The sequence below is a fragment of the Manacus candei genome, unplaced genomic scaffold (genome assembly GCF_025592945.1).
Source record: "Manacus candei isolate 608988 ecotype Guabito, Panama unplaced genomic scaffold, ASM2559294v1 h1tg000037l, whole genome shotgun sequence".
In the NCBI taxonomy this organism is placed as follows: domain Eukaryota; kingdom Metazoa; phylum Chordata; class Aves; order Passeriformes; family Pipridae; genus Manacus; species Manacus candei.
Window position 1 is genome coordinate 15,813,025 of NW_026138085.1, and position 19,209 is coordinate 15,832,233.

Consider the following 19,209-nt stretch of genomic DNA (forward strand, 5'->3'; position numbering starts at 1 on the left):
GTATCACCCAGGGAAGCATCTCCCAGAGTCCTGCATCCTCCAGCCCGGGCGGCTCGGGGAGCTGTTCTCTGCCTCCCCTGGGGTGCTCGGCGCTGCGCTGAGGTCCTGAAACAGGAGAGTAATTCGGGGCGGGGGGGGGGGGGGGGGGGAAGATTGAGAGAGAGAGAGAGAGAGAGAAAAGTGGCCTTTCCTTGTCCCTGCCCCCTCGGACAAGAGCCCCAACCGGGAGGAAATGAAAAGGGCAGGGGCCGTGTAAGCAGGAGCCCGAAGCCACCCCCCGAGGGAGGCTCGGCCGGGCGGGAGGGGGGCCGGGCCCGGGGATGCCTTGGGCGGCAGGACGGACGGAGGTGCGGGGCTGCCGGCGCCGCCGGGCTCCGGTGCGGGGCGGCCCTGCCCCCGGCCCTCCCCCGTCTGCGGCACCCTGGGACGGGGCTGACGTCAGGAGGAGACGGGGAAATCTCCCAAGAAAACCCTGGAGCGGCGGCCGGGGCGCGCACAGCGCCCGCCGGGCCCGGCACCCCGCCGCCGCCGAGCGCAGCGCCCGGTGAGTGTGTGTGTCCCCACGCGTGTGCGCGTCCCCCGCGCCCGTCCCGGCCCGTCCCGCCCCACGCGTGTGTCCCCCCCGCGCCCGTCCCGTCCCGTCCCGCCCCACGCGTGTCGCCGCCCGTCCCTCCCCGCGGCCCGGCCCGCCCCCCACGCGTGCGCCCCGCGCCCGTCCCGCCCCACGCGCGTCTCCCCCGCGCCCGTCCCGCCGAGCCGTCCTGCTTCCATCGCCCCCGCGCCCTCCCGGCGCTGCGGGGACGCGGCCGGAGGGGCTGGGAAACAAAGCGGAGCCGGCGCGGGGAGCGCCCCTCGCCGCGGCCCCGCGCTCCGCTCCCCGCGCAGCCCTTGACATCTTTATACCGTGTATAAATTCTTTCGGGGCCTCTGCGCTTCGTCAGCTCTGACAAATGCGCTGGGAAAGGCAATTCCAGAGGGGTTACCTCATTTTATAATTTTTTTTATATATGTGTGTATGTATATATATATATATATATATATTTAATTTTTTTTCCGAACGCACCACTGCACTTCCAGCCTCGGGCGCTGCTGCGCGGGACACTCCGCGGCTCGTCCCCGGTGCCCTGGGCAGGGCAGGCCGGTGGAGGCAGCGCCGGGGACTGCAGCGATGTCCGGAGGCTCGGGCGGCCCCGGCGGGGCGGGGGATCCCCGGGACGAGCGGGGGATGTGGCTGATGCCGAGGGGTCCTCGGCTGCGCTGCCGCGGTGGAGAGGCGGCTGCTCCCGGCGATGCACGGGGCGGGCAGGCGGGGAGACGCTGGGCCGTCGATGAATTTTCCTTTTCAGGAAAATAATATTCTGCAGCCCCTCTGCTTTTCTTTCTTTTTCTTTTTTTTTTTTTCTAATTTAAAAAATAGGCACCATCTTTGGGAAGTACATATGTCGCGGGTTCCGCGCAGCTCCTGCGGTGGGAGTAAAATCCTGGAAGTGGAGGGAAAAGGCTTTTTTTCCGTTTGCTAACCCCGCTTAAACGGACCTGAGGACTCCCTATGGTTGATATCTTTCGGGAAATTTTTTTTTAGCCTCGTGTTAGAAACTTTGCCACTAAGCGAGTTTTCTCTTATTTCTTTTTTTTTTCTTATTATTTTGTCCCTTTCCCCCAAATTTTGCCAATCGTACTGCAGACGAACACAAAATCCGAGTCACGAATTGAACATAAAACGATACTGTTGTGCTTGAATCGAGGACCAAGACGTCGTTTGTTTGTTTGTTTTTATAACAATTAAAAAAGATATACTTTCCACTTAACAAACCAAAGTCCCTCTTCTCCAGGTTATTCCCTGCGCCAACTCCAGCCGCCTATGTAAAATCTGACTTCCAAATATTCCCTGAGGTCTACTTCACTGGCAGAACTTCCCCAAAAATCCTTCATTTGTCTGAAATATGAACAAAGTCCTTGGAAATCCCGCGCTGGAGCCGTGGCCACATTTCCCTGAGAAAGTTTTAGCCGAGTTAGAGGCTCTTGTGATCGAGGCAGATCTTTCCTACTGAAACCCACCGCCAAACAATAACCTGGCGGCTCCACCACCTCTCCTTTACAGTGCGTTTTATTGTTCATGCATGTTTTATTGTGAAAATGTGTATTTCCAAATATATATATGTATATATATATATATATCCTTCTTATCGCGTTTAGAGAAGGGAGCGCCTTTCTCCCAAAAAATGATCGCAGATGGAACAATTAATTATTTCTCTCCCGTGATGAGCAGCTCGGATATACGTTGCTTCTAAATAACAAAAGGGGAGGAGAAAACATTTTCTAGTAAATCCAAATTCCTTCGTTAGACCGCCTCCTAAACGTGCTAATAAAACTAATTCGTTTTATTTGCCCTGAACTTTTATATCTAACCCAGCGCGCTGATTAGCACAGCCCTCTGGAAGGCGGTATGTTCCTATCTCTCCCCGAGATGTACCAGTTAAGATATGGCCGTTCCCACAATGAAACTGGAAAGAAAAGTGTCCCGTGCCTTTATCTCGGCGGTGTTTGCTCCTGGGGCAGCGGAGACGAGCGGGAGCTGCGCCGGGAGCAGCACGGTGCCCGGGGAAGTGGGGCGAGATCAGCCGTTCGGGGGGAAATAAGGGGAAAAAAAAGTCAGAAAAAAATATTGAAAAGGACAGAGGGGAAAGAAAAAAAAAAATTAAAAACTGGGGGGAAGGGAACAAAATAAGAGAAAAAATGTTAAAAGAAAAAAGTATAAAAGGAGGAAAAATAAATAAAATAATATGGAAGAGAAGAAGATGAATGCACATAAAGATTAATTATCTCTCTGATTTTGTATTTTAAAGCAGGAAATGTGAGGGTCTTGTAGACATTCGCTGTTGTTCTAAGCACGTTAAAGAGCCCAGCGCATTATTAGAATATTTCAGCCTTTCAGGAAATGTCCTGTTGAAGGGAAATGTGTTTCCCCCATCCAAATGCTGGAGTAATTAAGAGGTTGCTCGGCCGAAACAAGGTGGGGGAAACCCACATGGAAACATAATGTCGTTCGTTCCAAATTCAGGCTCTTTTTTTTCTGCTGAAGAAGAGTCTTCAGCAAATGCCAACGGAGTGCGCGGGCCTCTGATTATCCTGTTTCAGAGGCATCTTTTTGAGCCCACAAAAGAGCCTCATTTGGGGATCTAAAGATGCACAGAGTAACATGAGCAGGCTGCCTCGCAAACTCCGGTGCCCCTTCCTCCGTCAATTAATCAGAAAAGCATGTTCTCTCTGCCCAGAGAGGGAACTGTGGGGCTATATTGTGATTTTTCCCCTCTCTTTCCCCCACCTAGGGAAACAATCCCCGTATTCCTGAGCTGTCCATCTTCCGACGTTGTTATTGCAGGGCGCTGACATTCTCCCGCTCACATCAGATTTATCAGAGATGAACCCAAGCCGCTTCTAACAGCAAATTCATATTGGTTTAGAGCAGAGCTCAGTGCCTGTGCTCTGATGGATGCGGGGAGGGCTGGGAGGCAGCTCTGGGCAAGGGCGAGTTTGTGCTACCAGGCATTTTGAGGGGAAAAAAGAGTTGTCCCAGGTCGGACGCGCAGGAGATTGTTTTATTTTCGGGGTGCGGGCAGGAGAATGGCGGCCGAAGGGAACCAGCACCGTCCCACCCCACCCCCGGCCGCTTCCAGCTGCAGAAACGCGAATAGGAAAACCGTTTCTCCAGCCGTCAGTCGCTGCATTTCAAGAAAGCCTTGGGGTATCATTTGTATCTGTCAGAAAACATTAAGCCTTCAACTTTTTCATCCCGAGTTTTTGCAAGCGCTGCCGCTGGCCGCCGCGCCCGGGGGAGCCCCGCAGCGGGATGCGGGTGGCAGGGGGTGGGGGGCAGCCCCGGGTGTCCCAGGTGCCCCGGGAAGGCTCCGCTCAGGAAAAATCCATTTCCCCCTTCGTGTTTCGATGGCGGGGAGAGCCAAGGCGGTGGGGCAGGGTCCGCCGAGCCGAGGGAAGCGGGATGGGGCAGGGAGGCGGTGGGAGGCCGGGGGACCGAGAGCGACCGGTGGAAACCCTCCCGCGGAGCATCCGCGGCGCGGAGGGGCCCTGCGTTCCCGCGGAAGGCGGAGGCTTGGCCGACACTCGGAGGGACGAAGGCTGCGGGTCCAAAAGGGGCTAATTTCGTTTTGCTCTACTTCTTAGGAAAATTGCTGTCCTGGCTGCGCAGAGGAGGACAGGCCGGCCAGCAGCCAGCGTAATTTTCCACCTTCCCCTCCTGAGCGATTTAACACGCGCTTCGGGTTGGGTTTCTTCCCTCCCTCTGCTTCCCGCTCCGCCTGGCCTGGGGGGAACCCGGCTCTGTCTCTGGTGGAGGTCGGGGGGTTCCGGGGCTCCTTTCGTCGTTTTTGGGGTTTGCTTCGTTTTCCCTTCAGGACAAGCCCACGGTCGCGCGGAGAGTGCAGAGCTTTTCCTCGCACGGCGGCGTAAACGTGGGTCTCCATGTTGTGCGTGAGGGTCATGCTTTTCCTTTGGGGTGATGCTGTTTTGGGGCAAGACACCCCCGGAACGCTGCCCCGACAGACACCACCCCCCCGGTACACCGCAACCACAACCACCGCCCCCCCAGCGCGCTCCCTGCTCCGCGGGGCACCGCGCTGTCCTGCGCACACTCCTGCGCGCATTCCGGCCTCTGCTGCTTCCCACACGCGTGGGAATCCCGTGGGTCAGAGCCACGCACCAGCCAAGGCGTGGTCGGTGGGCACTTTTTGGATGGTTTCGTTATTAAAAGCGTTTTCCTGCAGCAGCTCCCATCTGCTGGGTTCCACGATGAGGACACCTGGAGAGGTTGGCTGGCTTGGCTTGAGCTTGGTTTGGCTGGGATTGCACTGTTTGGGTTTGCCTTGGCTTGGTTTGGTTGCATTCATTGCGGTTTCATTTGGTTTGGTTTGGTTGCATTCGTTGTGGTTTGGTTTGGTTTGGTTTGGTTTGGTTTGGTTTGGTTTGGTTTGGTTTGGTTTGGTTTGGTTTGGTTTGACTGAGTGAACTCGAGTTTGGCTGAGGTGGATTGGGTTTAGTTGTACTGAGCTTGGTTTAGCTGGGTTTGGTTGGACTAAGTTTGGTTGGGTTTGGCTGGACTGAATTTGGTTGGGTGTGGATTGGAGAGCTTCTCCCTTCTCTCTTGTCTCCCTACAGCTCTATTTTTCAGAGGGCTTCCTTCTCCTCTCGGGCAGAGGTGCGCTTGGGAGGAGATGCCTTTATTTTTGTAACAATTCCCAATAATTTATAGACTGAATCTAAGTCTATACAACACTAATAAATCTGAAAAGGAAAAGCTGGCAGAGACTGAACTTCACCACCTGATATACGGCCCAGGTGTTTTGGCATTGGCTGCAACCACCGCAGCCAGCCGGGAATGGGAGCCCCATTCCGAAAACAGGGACCCTCTCCAGGCACCTGGGGGGCGACACGGCCCGGTCCCCTCGGGACAGCGGGAGTCCTGCTCTCGGTCAGACACGTCTCCTCTTCTTCACGGGGCTGTCACCGGCGTGGCCAGCGCTGATTTATTTCTAAGAGCCATCCCTAGTTCTGCGGTTATTTATAGCAGGAGGAAGCGGAGCGGTTTATTTGCGGGCTTCCAGCCTTTTACAGATCCCTGGCGCAGTCCTGAGCCGGGGGGAGCCGGGAGTGCGGTGGCTGCGCGGGCGCAGAGCGGGGATGCTCCCCGGCCAGTCCCGCGCAGGGGTTCCCACGCAAAGCCCTCCCGCCACCCGCTTCCCCGCGGGTCCTGACCCTCCCTCCGCCTCTCCCCGACCCTTCCCACGCCCACGCAGGTCGCGGCTCCCCAAGGGTGTCCTGGCAGGGTCGGGTGGCTGGCGGGGTCCCCACGGCCGGGCTGCTGCGGCCTTTCCTCCCTTCCCGCAACTCCTCTGGCCCCCAGCGATGTGGGGAGAGAAAAGGGGATCCCAGCTCGGTGACCCCGTCCTACCCGGCCCGTGGGGCCGTGAGGTCGCTTCCAAGTCCTGGGAAGCAGAGCCGGCTCCGAGTGGGGCATCAAGGCTTGCCCTGGGTCGTGGGCTGGCTCAAAGGTGAGGCGTGACGCTAGGGATGCAATGAATGACGTCACGCGAACGGCCCCGTGACGTAGCACTTGATGGAAGAGTTTGCCAGCCGAAAGGTTTTCTAAGCGGAGTGGGCTTGGATGGGAGGAGAGAGGAGAAAGCGCCGATCCGGGGGTGACCGCTCTGTGGGAGCGCTCTGTTGTCACGCCAGATGTGTCACGACCAGCAACGGGAATAACCGGGTGGATTTGGCTGAGGATGCCCTTAAATCCACACAGAAGACAGATATATGATATAGATTAGATATATTTAAGATACAGGTTGGATGTATATATAGGATATTGATGTATCCCCCCGCCGCAGACCCGGTGCACGGTAAATGCCCGACCCCCACCACGGCTCGGGCAGGGGGGCCAGGAGAGAACCGGGCTCTGCTCCGGCTCCTGGGGGGGCCGGGAGAGGCAGGGCCAGCTCATTACTCTCTATTTAAGGCCTGTTTCGGGGGATATCTGCCTCGGGGACACGCCAGGAGGAGCCGGGGGGGCTGTGGCCCTGGGAGGCACCCGGACTCAGCATTACCGCGGCGGAATAGCGTCGGTGCCCGGGCTCAGCCTTTCCTCGCGCCCAGCCCGTAGGAATTGAGCCTAGAACGAATTTTTAAAAACTAGATCTTATAGAGCAGAAAGAAAACTGTAAATTAAGTGCATTTAAAAAAAAATACATTAAAAAGAACGAAAAAAGCTGCCTCTGGTCCGGAGGCTGCAGTGACAGTGGGTTTAAAATAGCCAGAGCGGAGCCGGGCTGTTGGCAGCCTCGTGGAATCATAGAGACATCCAGGTTGGAAAAGACCATTATGATTACCGAGTCCCTTCAGCCTCCCTTCAGCACAGCCCGCCGGGCTCCGTCCCGCTCCCACGGAGAGCGGAGGAGCCCCCACAGACCATCCCCGGGGCTGCTGCCCACGGAAATAAAGGGAAAAAAGGGACTGTGGAGGGTCTCAGATGTGGTGCGCGTTTGCAGTCTATTCACCTTCCCTCTTCTCGGGAGAAAGGCCATCCCCACCTCTTGCTTCTGCCCCGGGAGGAGGTCTCCATCCTTCCCGTGCCGTGGGCTCCTGCATCAGCTGAGCAGTAAATACGAGGCCTGGTAAATACTTGCATTTTAAACCACATCCGTCTTTAGCAACCCCGAGGTTGTCTGGTTCACCTCGGGTACTCGACATTCCCAGTCGTTTGCAAACTCCTGAGCGAAGTTCAGCCGGGAGCGGCAGGCAGGCAGAAGGACATTAAGATGTCACTAAAAAAAAAAAAAAAAAAAAAAAGGAAGGAGAGAGCTCGGGAGAGCTGACCCTGACAGCACCCACCTGTACATCCCCTGAACTGCAAAAGGCGCTGAAGACCAGAGGTGAAGGGGCTGGGAATTTTGGACTCCCCCCTCCTGGGGTCCCCGGCCCCCCAGGGCACTGCCGGGGGGTGCGGGGCGGGCCCGGCTCCATCACCCCAGAGGGGCTGGAAAAAGCCTGCGCGGCTGGAACAGTGCTTCCCTCCACTTTTCCATAAACCAGTTCAAAAGTTCTCTCCCACATCTTTACTTGATTTGAAAGCAAAATAGAGTGTCAGGATAGATCAGTTAAAGTGAGTCGATAAAATAGAGAGGAGAGAGGGATCCTTTCCCCAGGCAGTCACAGCCAGAGTCCTTCTCCCCTTTCCCCTCACCCCCTTCCCCAGTGCGGCGAGCACCCCGCGGGTACCCACCTTCTTCCCCCCCGTGGGTTTTTCCACTTCACCGAACACCGAGGTGCTATCCAGGAAGGCTCAAGGCCGTATCCCGGCCTGCGCGGGCAGCACAGGGGACCGGCCCCGCTCCACGCGCCCCTGCACCGGGACAGGGCACACCGGTGACCGCTGCAGGACAGGGGGGCTCCCGGGGGAGCGTCTCCCACCCCCTCCCCGCCGGCTGCCTCGGCCCTCGGACTGGCAGAGCCTCAGACACCCTTCCCGAGGGTCACCGCGAGTTCGGCTGCGGCAGGAAAATTATTTGTTATTAATCGTGTGCTGAAAGATGATGTGGTGGGAGCGATGGCGCGGCCGCCGCTCCCCGGGCTGCGCTCCCCCGGCCGCCGGGCAGGGCCCGAGCCGCGTTATTGTAACACCCTCGGCCTGAAACAAAATGTTAAAAAAGGTTAAAACCAGCTCAGACGCGGCCCAAATCACCCCTCTGGCAACTGGTTTCCCCGCGGGACTGAAACGCGCGGTGGGGTCGCTCAGCCCCCCGCAGAGATGCTGAGGAGGGCGCTGGGTGCGCATCCACCGCAGGGCGCGCAGGTTGCGCGGGTCGTGAGGCCCAGCCGGGAAGGGAGAGGAGATACCCCTGGAGATACCTGGGGCGCAATCTGCGCTGGCAGGGCACCGCGGAGCGGGGGCGAACTGGAGGGGTTGTGCGGGCGGGCGGGGAAAAATCCCGGGAGGATTTTCCACCTTTCCATTCGTTCGTGGAATATTTTTAATACATCACCGAGTTTGGAGGACGCGGCGGGTGGGGGGAAGGAGGAGGGAGGGCACCCCCGGAGGAGCCGCGGCCGGGCGGCGGGGGTCGGGCAGGGGCGCGGGGGGCCGCGGGTCTGGGCGCGGGCGCGCAAGGAGCGCGGATGGCGGGGAGCGCGGAGGCAGGTCCCGCGCGGCCGGGCTGGGCCAGCGCTAGATGGAGTGATGCATGAGCGAGACGGGGAGGTTTTAACCTTCAGGGGGAGGAGCCCCGTTTAACTACAGGCATTTGTTCTAGGGCAGGTCACTTTAATCTCTTTAGCTTTAAACTGTCCAACTCGCAACTCGCGTTTCTCTATAAGGGATCTTTACCACTTCCCTGCCTATGCGGCCGGAGCGCCGTGCCTCTCCCCAGCAGACAACCGCCTTCCAGGCGCTGCCCAGACTGCTTCCGACACCCTTAAAATAATACTGTTAGTAATAAGTGGATTTGCTTTTGTTTTTTGTTGATTTTTTTTTCTGCCTTTAAAAAAAAAAAAAGCCTCCTTGTTCCTTTCTGTGTGGAATAAACACCTGCAAACTCCCCCAGGCAGCCCGGCGCCCCTGCCATGGATTCCTTTAAAGGTGGAATGAATTTGGAGAGACTGCCCGAGAGCTTGAGACCCCAACCCTCCCATGACATGGCTTCCAGCTTCCATTTGCAAAGATCCTCGGAACCCAGAGACCCGATCGACAACTCAGCCAGTGAATCCTCCGACACGGAGGTGCCAGGTAACCCTCCCCCCCCGCGCCCCCCGCGGCCCCGGCCCGCTCCCCCCGCGCTGCCTCCCCCTCCCCACCGCACCTTCCCTTCGCGGGGCGGCCGCGGGTGCTGGGCGAGCACCCCCCGCGCAACCAGAGGCGATGGGGGACAAGGGGAAGCAAGAGCTGCCGGTGATCCCGGAGGCTCCATCTCGAGCGAGCCCCGGGAGCCGGAGCGGGGGGCAGGGGCCCTCCTGGAGCTGCCGGCCCCGCCGTGCCCGGCGCTGACAGCCCGCCGGGAGGGCACACATGGCTCCCCAACCTCCCCAACCCCATCCCAGGAACTGCTCTTTTTTCTTTCTCTTTTTTTTTTTTTTTTTAATAAAAACCACAGTTATTAATTGATGGGGTCGGGAGGAAGGGGGGCTCTTCGGGGAGTGCGGTTTTGCCGGATGTTTCTGAAATAATGTCAGCTTTCGCCCGGGTTTATTTTCCAGCTCGGGTGGTGCAGAGATGGAAAAAGATCTCTCTGTCAGAGGAAAAAAAAAATTTAAAGAAAAGAAAGAAAAGGCCGGCAGAGCCGGAGCGGCAGCGTGGGGCCAAGGCAGGCAGCGCGGGCCGCCGCGGAGGGGATGTGCTCGGCCGCGGAGAGGTTTCCCGCTGAGGCTGCACCCTTTCCCTGCGGAAAAGAAGCCCCGCAGGGAAAGGGAAGGGTCCCCGCACCCTGACCACCGTGTGCGAGGGCTTCAAGGAACGCTGTAGTCTCCCAGATTGTATTTAATTAAAATAACAACATTTCTAGAATGACAAGGGAAAGGTAGAAGAAGGGAACAAAAGCTTCAAGAAGGAGCGTGATACCCCTTCTCCAGCAAGACCTTTTCAGAGGCAGGTTATGTTTCATATAATTTAAATTTTTAACGACTGTTGTTGCTCTTTGGAGTTTTAGCAGGTCCCATAACTTAGAGAGTGGCTGTGGCAAGAGTCGGGCCCGAAGTGGCACCCGGTGATAAAGAGGGTTTGGGTCGTGCCTCCCAGCCTGATTCGCAAACAAAGTTAGGGACCGGCGTCTGGAAGGGACTCTGAGATTAGAGGGGATTATTGGAGATTAGAGAGGGAGATTTGCTCCATTTTGCCCTACCCCTGTGTGTGACCCCTCGGTGCTGCAGGAGGGCTGAGGACCTGCCTGTTTTTCTTCTCCGAGAAGCTGCAAAATGCATTTAGATTTCAATAATTTTTTTAAATGGAAAAAAAGGTACAAAAGCCAATTAAAGATGCCTTGCTTTACGATTTGGAATTCTGCAACAGTCCTGCGCGGAGGCCGGATTTTTAGGGAAGATTTGGAGGGGTTAAAGCCCGCGCTGGGCGAGGGGCCGCGGCCGGAGCCCATCGGGACCACCGCTGCTTCCCGATCGCCCCCCGCTCCCTCTCGGCCCGGTTTACCCGAGCTGCTCCCAGCCGAAAGTGGGAGGATTTGTTTTGGCGGGGGTTGTTTTTGTTTCAGTTTCCCCGCCGCCGCCAGGCCGTGCGGCTCGGCCGGTCTCGGGGCCGGGGGGGCCGGGGGCGATGGGGTCTGTGCTGCAGAGGCCTCGGTTGAGCTGCAAACGCCGCAGAGCCATCGGCTCCTTTTGGGGGTCCACTGAGCCGTTTGGGTTTGCTCGCACCCTCATCCCTTTCCCCTTGGAAGGAGCCCAGTGAGGAGCGATTCAAGGGTGACTTTGCAAGGACGAGTCTTCCCCGGCTCTGGATCCAGCTCGTGATTATTTTTAGACTCCCGCTTACCTCGCAGAGGTCGGGGCTGCAGAAATGCCCCCGGGCCCGCCGGCGGCGGGAGAAAATCTTCGAAAAGGGGTTTAAAAAAAAAAAAAAAGAAATTAAAAGGAGGGGGAAAACAAAACAAAACAAAACAAAAAAACTCTAAAAGGGAAAACTCTCGGCGGAGTTTCCCTCCTGCAGCAGCAGGACCGAGGCCGGGGTTGGCCGCGGCCCCCGGCCCTGCACCGCCCGGCTGCACCTTCCCCGCGCCGCCGGGGCCCAGCCCGGGAGCACATTTCGTTCAGGGCCTTCAGTCCGTCTCCGAGCGCTTCAGCCGGGACAAACTAGGCCGAAACAAGGGCTGGGAGAGACAGAGAGCCCGTTATGAAAGCGGAGCGGGGGTTCGTCCCCCCGTTGCGGTGGGGTCGGGGCTCGATTCCTGTTTCTAGTCCGCGCAAATCCCGGCAGAGAAAACCCTCCCGTTGTTTTTTTTCTTTCCTTCTTTCGATATGATTTTTGCGGAGGGCTTCGCTCAGCCCCGTGTTAAAATAAACAGCAAAATCCTAAAAGAGGCAGAATAAAATAATACTAATAAAAAGAGAATGAAGTGGGAGAGCGGAGAGGGGCCTTTTGCAATTAATTGCTCCTGCGTTTTCCACCCCTGCCCTTCCAAAGTTTCCTGTCGCGGCCGAGCACAACAAAGACAATGGAGCAAAGATCGCGCCTGGGGTTGGAGGGAGCGAGAAGGTGCCGTGGAAAGGTGGAGCGGCCCGTGCTGCGGGGACCCCGCTCCCCACGAACGCTCTCACCCCTCGGGCCCGCTTCGAGATGCTCTGGGGGTCCCTAGTGTTGCCTCCCTGGGTGCCCTGGACCCGGTAGGGCTCCGTGCTCCTTCCCCAGCCGCCCCGGGAAAGGCCGGGATGGGCTGCAGGGAACTCGGTGGGCTCAGGGGCCAGCAGGACACGAGTGGGTGCCCCCACGCGTCCCTCCGGTGGAGCGGGCAGGGCTGGGTGCGGGGCGGGGGTGCCCGCCTTTGTGTGCCCGCGCTGGGAAAAAAACCAAAGCAAAACAACACAAAACAAAAAAAAAGCAAACCAACCAACCATCCCCATCCCGACCCCCTGGCAGAAAAGGAGCGCAGCGGCGAGCAGAAAAACGAGGACGGGGCCGCCGACGACCCGGCGAAGAAGAAGAAGCAGCGGCGGCAGCGGACCCACTTCACCAGCCAGCAGCTGCAGGAGCTGGAGGCCACCTTCCAGCGGAACCGCTACCCCGACATGAGCATGCGGGAGGAGATCGCCGTCTGGACCAACCTCACCGAGCCCCGAGTGCGGGTAAGAGGGGCGCCAGTCCCATCGGGATCGAACGGGGGGCTCGGGGAAACTGCCCCGGCTGGGAGCGCTGAGGCCGTTTGCGGCAGTGCCAGACCGCTCTGCCCCGGGGTTTAGTGACCAAAATCGGGACCCAGGCCGGAGAAGAGAAATTCGGCTCTCGGCCGCGGGGAGATGCCGCCCGGAGCGGTCCGCGACCGCCGGCCCAGCACCGGGGACCCGCTCGAAAAACGGGTTGCGAGCGGTGCAGGGGACAGCGAGAGGCCGGGTGGGGAAGGGCCCGGCTGTGCAGGGAAGAACCCCCCAGCCAGGACGAAACGCCGCGCGGAGCAGTAGCAACCCTCATTCAAGCAATTTCCTCTTGGTCTTGTTATTCCCAATAATCGCAAAATTACTAGTCCGCTGTTCGATGCTGTTGCGGCGGCGGGATTGCGGGATCCAGTGCCCGCGGTGCGGGTCTCGGTGCCGGCCCCTCCCGGCCGCGCATCTCCCGCAGCCGCGGGCGGAGCGGATGTTTGCGGGGGCCGAAAGCGAAAGGCAAGGGCTGGGGAGGGGTCGCAGAGTCAATACGCGCTGAAGACACAAACTTGTACCGCGAAGGCGCCTGGTTTTTACACCCTTCGGAGCCGATGCCACCATATATATATATAGGTACACATATATGGTTTGGGGTTTTTTTTTAGTATATATATATTTTTATATATATGCGCCCCTCTTAGCTGGACTGGAGGCTCGGCGATGTTGGTCCACACATATATCTAGACATATGGATATATGTTTCTGTGTATATTCACATATGCATATATACAGCCTCGGCGGTTCCTTTTAGAGAACTTTGAGTGAACGATCCTGTCAAAGAACGACCGGGCCGAAGCGGTCCGGGCTCTATCGATCTATCGCTGTGTCTGGGTTTCTCCACCTCCCCTTTGCATTTTTCCCCCCCGGACATTTCCCCTCGCTGTTTCGGCCGCGGGGCAGTGGGCTGAGCATGGGAGAAAACGGCAACCTCGGAGCGAAGGCCCACCGCCCGAAATATCCACTTCTTCTTTTCTTTTTTTATTTTTTTTTCTCTTGGCAATTAAACCTGGAGTGACCAAATCGGATTACAGAGATTCTGTTTTAAACCTTCAAAGAGTAAACACCCATCTGAAACAAGGGAAATGAGTCTGAAAGCATTGTCCTAATTGAGTTTAAAACAAAACAAAGACCGTGCATTAACACTGGTCGAATATTTCAGGGAGCAAATAAAACTAAAATATGAGTTTGCAATTAACATGATTTCGTTCTCCCTCTACGTGGAGATGTTTGGGTTTGATGTTCGGAGATTGCAGATTGCAAATCTAACCTTAATTTGCTATGAGGGCCTTCCTTTAAAATGTCTAGGAGCCATAATTAAAACTATTACCCTCATTTTCAGGAAATTCCTGTCTGGAAGCACCTTCCGAGGAGTATATTACAGGTTTTGAACATGTTGGCTTTCGTTTCCTATTTATACAGGATTCTTTTTATTATTGTTATTTTTTTGAAATAGACTCTGCCATCCGTTCCCCCACGAAGTTTCCATCCTTGAGACCGGTGTTTAATAATAGTTGCGCCATTTCTGCGCCGAGAGGGGAGGCCCCAAGAGCGGCCCCCCGCCCCCTCCTCGGCTCCGGAGGGATCGGAGCCTCCGGGGCCGGGGCCCGGTGTCCGCAGGGAGCCCGTGGGCCTTGGCTCGGTGGGAGAAAGCCGGGGTGCGGTGGGGAGGATGCTGCAAGGGAGGCTCGAAGGCTGGGCGCAGGCGGCAGGCAGAAGGATGCTGGTTTTTAACCCGGAAAAAGAATTTTGGGGCTGCCCAACTTCCATCACGAGGGGCTCAAAGGCTTTCCGAGAGCTAAAAAAAAAAAAATAATAATATGAGAGAAACGGGATCATGTTTTTGCATCAAACACCAGGAGCGGCCCCGCTTCTCTGTTCCCTAGTCAGGGCTGTAAATTCTCATTAGATATAAAGGCAGAGGCTGCATCTATCCGAGGGCGATGCGGGGATTGATTTTTTTTTCCCCCAACCTAAACATACTAATCCAATCCCCTTTTTTATGATCTGTAACAGGGGGCTTTTATTACACGGCATTAGCGTTCGGAAACGCGGCAGAGCCGGGGCGAGCCGACCCTAATCAGAGCGGGCCGTGCCTTCGCCCCCCGCCTGGCTCCGGGAAAGGGGCGGCGGGGGGGACCGAGGGGACCGGGGGGACTCGCAGGCACCCAGCGCGGAGAGGCGGCTGCGCGCATCCCGGCCGGAGCATCCCGCTGGACAGAGGGATGCGCGCAGAGCCCGGGGTGCTCGCAGACACCCTGCGGAGCGGGATCTCGTCCCACGGGGGCGGGGGGGCTGCGGGGAGAGGCGGTTCGGGGCCGTGGAGCCTCCTGTGGCATCCCGGTGGGGCCGTGCGGGCCGGGAGGCAGCCGGCGCTGGGCTGCGGGGGCCATCCCCGCACCGCCGGCGGGGAGGGGGGGGCTGTTGCGGCCCCGCACTCATCGAGTCGTGTCGGTTCCCCCTCCCCACGCAGGTCTGGTTCAAGAACCGCCGAGCCAAGTGGAGAAAGCGGGAGCGGAACCAGCAGATGGACCTGTGCAAGAACGGCTACGTGCCGCAGTTCAGCGGGCTGATGCAGCCCTACGACGACATGTACGCCGGGTACCCCTACAACAACTGGGCCACCAAGAGCCTCACCCCGGCGCCGCTCTCCACCAAGAGCTTCACCTTCTTCAACTCCATGAGCCCCCTGTCCTCGCAGTCCATGTTCTCGGCGCCCAGCAGCATCCCCTCCATGAACATGCCCTCCAGTATGGGCCACTCGGCCGTGCCGGGCATGGCCAACTCCGGCCTCAACAACATCAACAACATCAGCGGCTCCTCGCTCAACTCGGCCATGTCCTCGCCGGCCTGTCCCTACGGGCCACCGGGCTCACCCTACAGCGTCTACCGGGACACTTGCAACTCCAGCTTAGCCAGCCTCAGACTGAAATCAAAGCAGCACTCCAGTTTCGGCTACAGCAGTTTGCAAAGCCCCGGCTCTAGTCTAAACGCCTGTCAGTACAACAGTTGACGGACTTGACACAAACCACCTCCGAGAAAGCACCGCCGACAAAGCAAAGCAGAAGCAAAGCGACGTTTAACGGAAAAGACAAAAAAAAAAAATAATTAAACACGGTTATGACTAAAAGCAAACCCCAAGCAAGTGAGAGAGGAAAAAAAATAAAGCGCCACCCCCAAAATAACCCCCAAACCCAAAAACAAAAGACCCAAAAGCTCCGCGGACTTCGACCGTCTATAAAAAAAAATAATTATTGCAAACTAATGATGCAACCAACAAAACAGCGCTTTAAAAATGTACAAAATCAATAATAATAATAATAATAATAATAACCCCCTCGAAAACCGTAAACGGACCAGAAAACTTTTGCAAGAGACACCGAAATCTGGTACATGGATGAGTTGCAATTTTTTTTCTCTGGATTATGCGGGTTGTATGTGTTTACTTGAACTTGCACAGGAGTCGGTAAGGCGGCCGCTGCCCCGCGGGGAGGGCGGCAGGAGGGGACGCCTCGGTGGTAAGAGCTGGTGGGACGGTTCTTGGCCGCTTGTCGCACGGGAAGAGTTTGGTTAATGTTTACCACTGAGAAACAGAATCACACTCGGAAAAAAAAAAAAAAAAAAAAAAAAGACCAAAAAAAGAAAAGGTTTTGGGGGGGGGGGGAGAGGGGAGGAAAAAAATATAAATCGCAGAGTGCAATCTGCGGGGGAAAAAAATGGTTAAAATATTAGGTATGAAACTATTAAAAATAATAATGACAAGGGTCAACCACTTATATAAGGTTATATTTATATCTACAGTTGCATTGTGCCGGATCATTGTCCTTGGCCGTTGAATAAACCGTTTTTAAAATGCATGATTCTTGATGTTTTTTCTTTAGTTGGAAGCTATAATCCAGTCATTCCTGATACTAAGCAGCTCAAGGTTCCTACCTCTTCATCCTTTCCGAAAGACTGCAGTATCCCCGGCTGTGAGAGAGCACAGAAACCCTTCAGTGATGCAAAAACTGTTCATCTGTCTCCCCATCCAAAGTCTTATCCTGATAATGAAATTATCATTCATCTTTATTTAAGTGCAGGGGGTGTTTTTTCTCTTTAAAAAGTAAAACCGAAAACCAACCCCCATTCAGAGAGTCTAGAAAAAAAAGACGAAAAATGGTCTGTTATGAAGTGATTTCAGATACTGCATCTCTGCTAGAGAAACAGCGAGCCTCGGCGTCTGGAAAGGTTCTTAGCAAAGCTTAAAGAGTTCCTTGTTTTTCTAAATGTGAAGGAAAAACAAGGAATCAAAAAAAAAAATCTTAAGGTGTTATTATCTTAAGGTGTTATTATGTAAATGTAGATACTTTTACAAGTGCTTGTTGGCAAAAAAAAAGAAAAAACAAACAAAAAAATACAAAACGTGGAAATTATAAATATGATTTTTATTAATACGCATACAAAACGCATATGAAGTTTAATTGCAGGCATATTTGTTGCTTATTTTTGTCGATACTTATTACCTGTAGGTGACAAAGAAACATAAAATGCACCCGGTACTTCTTTCCCAGTGTATTTCACACCTGTGGTAAACGTTACCCTGGATGTTTCAATTATGCTGTTGTGGATAAGGATGCAGTATATATATTGTTTTATAAGTTATGTTTTGTGATTTTTTTTTTTCAAAATTAAGAGCATGGGAATAAAAAAGAAAACTTAAAAAAAAAACTAAACGAAAACGAAATCTAGAAATGCCTTTAATGTTCTTTTCTGGCTGTGTTTAAGAGAGCGACTAAACAAGAAGAAAAGCAGCTTTTCTGTCCCTCGCCCCGTGGTGGCATTTTGGGGAGGGCCCCCCCCGCTTCCCCCCGCTTCCCCCGGTAATTCCGTCGTCTCCCCGTGTCCCCCCCAGCGCCCAGCCAGGGAGGGACCCCCATTCCCTGCCCCCCATGGGCAGCCCCGGTAGTGGAAACCCTCCCCACCTCCGATTTTATGGCAGGCTGTTCCCGCTGTTTGCCGGGGCTGGGAGTCCGGCTCTCCTCGCCGCTGCATCGCTGTTCCCACCAAATCCCAACGCTTCGAGCCGTGGCTCGGGACTTTTCCCCTCCCCAAAGAGTTAATCCCCTTATCCTGGAGCACCCCCGGTGGGTCGCAGCCCTGGCACCGCTCCTTCCCCCCGCAGCCGTTCGTCCCGGTTTCCTAAGGTGCGTTTTTCTCTCGTTCCTCCAAATTCTCTGGCATCTTGAATATCAAAGGTTGTTCTATTTATTTTTCTTTCCCCCCCCAAGCTTTTGCAAGCACAAACCCCTCTGATTTCATTATTATTTAATTACTATTTCTTTACTCGTTAATGACTATATATTTACTATTACGATTCCTGTTAATATTTTGCCCCAAATGCCGTAATTAATATAACGAATGAATTAATTAGCCGGACCCGGCGGCAGGAATGGCCACGGCCGGGGCTCTCCGCCGACCCAAACGCGCTGTTTGCGCGGCCGCGGATGGCCCATTCCCTGGGATCGGGGGGCTCCGCGCCCGTCCCGGGGCTTTGCTCCCAACGCGGGGGCTCAGCAGAGCGGATCTGAGTCTCCCCGGCTACCCCATCCCTTCTTATAGCCACGGGAGAGTCCCCAGAGCAGCACGAGGACTGATTTTCCCCCAGTCTTTCCAGGTGAGAGGGGATCTGCCAGCCTTCGCTGGGATTTTAGCCGGGATTTTCGTTGTTCGTTTTCTCCTGTTCCTGGAGGTAGCACTGTTAGTCCTAAATCAGAGCAGCGGCGCTCAGGTTTGGCCAAACCCTGCCCTAAGATTCAGTTGTTGGTTCAGAGTCCTGAGCCACCCACCCCCTCCCGAAACTTAGGAAAGAGTTGGAGCCCAGGGGCACAGCCTGCTTGGGCTTCTGTGCTGGTGTCCCTCACACGTGTCCCCTGCCCTGTGAATAGACCAGGGAAAGCTGATCTGCTGCTGCTGGGCGAAATTTGGGCATCTCGACACATTTATGGCCCAGGAAAAGGAAAATTCCAAGGAGACACTGAGCAGAAAGGAGCTCCTACACCTTTCCTGTGCACTCTTCCGGATGCCCTGCTTCCAGCAGCCTTTAGGTCTCCCCCACAATGGTTAGAGTTCGAATTATTTGGGGGTTTGGTGTGTTGGAGGCACTACTTGGGACTGCCTTGCCCAAGCACATCTTCCTTGGGGATATGCCCTTGGGGGTGCCCAGGTGTGTGTCACTCTGGGGCAGCACAGGAGGGAGTGTCATTTATGGTCCCTCAGCCCCCAAAGTCCCCAAAGGGGGGTTCCCCGTATGAAATGCCGCCCCCCATCACCCTTCTGACTTCGGTTTTTGAGCTCCCCTTGCCGGTGTCTGGCTGGTGGGTGTTCCCACACACCGGAGGCGATGCTTTTCCATCCCTCGCCCTGCACATTCCTCCCAGTTCCTGAAGCTCAAACTGAGATTTCCGAAGCTGCATCGCTTCAATCCGGCATTGCTCCATCCCGGCGGGATCCTGCCTTACAGCGGGTGCTGCAGGGAGTCCCCAGACTCCTGCTACGGGTTGCAGCCTTGCCTTTGTCCAGGCAAGCAGCTACTTGGAGCCAGAGAAATACCCGCATCAAGTTTTCCATTTGTTCTGGGTGTGCTGGCTTACCTATTAGCATTTCCAAGGCAAAGCTGCCTGGGGAGAGCTTTGCTTGGGTTTGCTTGGGAATGCTGTATGGTCCTGAGAGGTCCCAGACGACCAACCCAGGAGTTTCTACACGGTGGAGGCTCCGATTGCACCAGCCCAGATGAAGTTCACAAAGACTTTG

The 19,209-nt window shown here is 55.7% G+C and overlaps 1 protein-coding gene across 5 annotated transcripts; it reads left to right on the forward strand.

The window, feature by feature from the left end:
- The first annotated feature begins 468 nt into the window (after positions 1–468).
- Positions 469–15,561, forward strand: PITX1 (paired like homeodomain 1). 5 transcript variants are annotated; one of them, XM_051794172.1, is made up of 5 exons: positions 480–544; positions 4,785–4,824; positions 9,111–9,292; positions 12,143–12,348; positions 14,894–15,561. In XM_051794172.1, exons 3-5 carry the CDS (start codon positions 9,130–9,132, stop codon positions 15,431–15,433), a joined length of 909 nt encoding a protein of 302 aa, XP_051650132.1. In that variant the 5' UTR covers positions 480–544; positions 4,785–4,824; positions 9,111–9,129; the 3' UTR covers positions 15,434–15,561. The 5 variants fall into 5 exon arrangements, with proteins under 5 accessions (XP_051650130.1, XP_051650132.1, XP_051650134.1 ...); XM_051794170.1 differs by lacking the exon at positions 4,785–4,824 and having other exon boundaries at positions 469–544; XM_051794174.1 differs by lacking the exon at positions 4,785–4,824 and having other exon boundaries at positions 486–544; positions 9,115–9,292.
- The last annotated feature ends 3,648 nt before the right edge of the window (positions 15,562–19,209 follow it).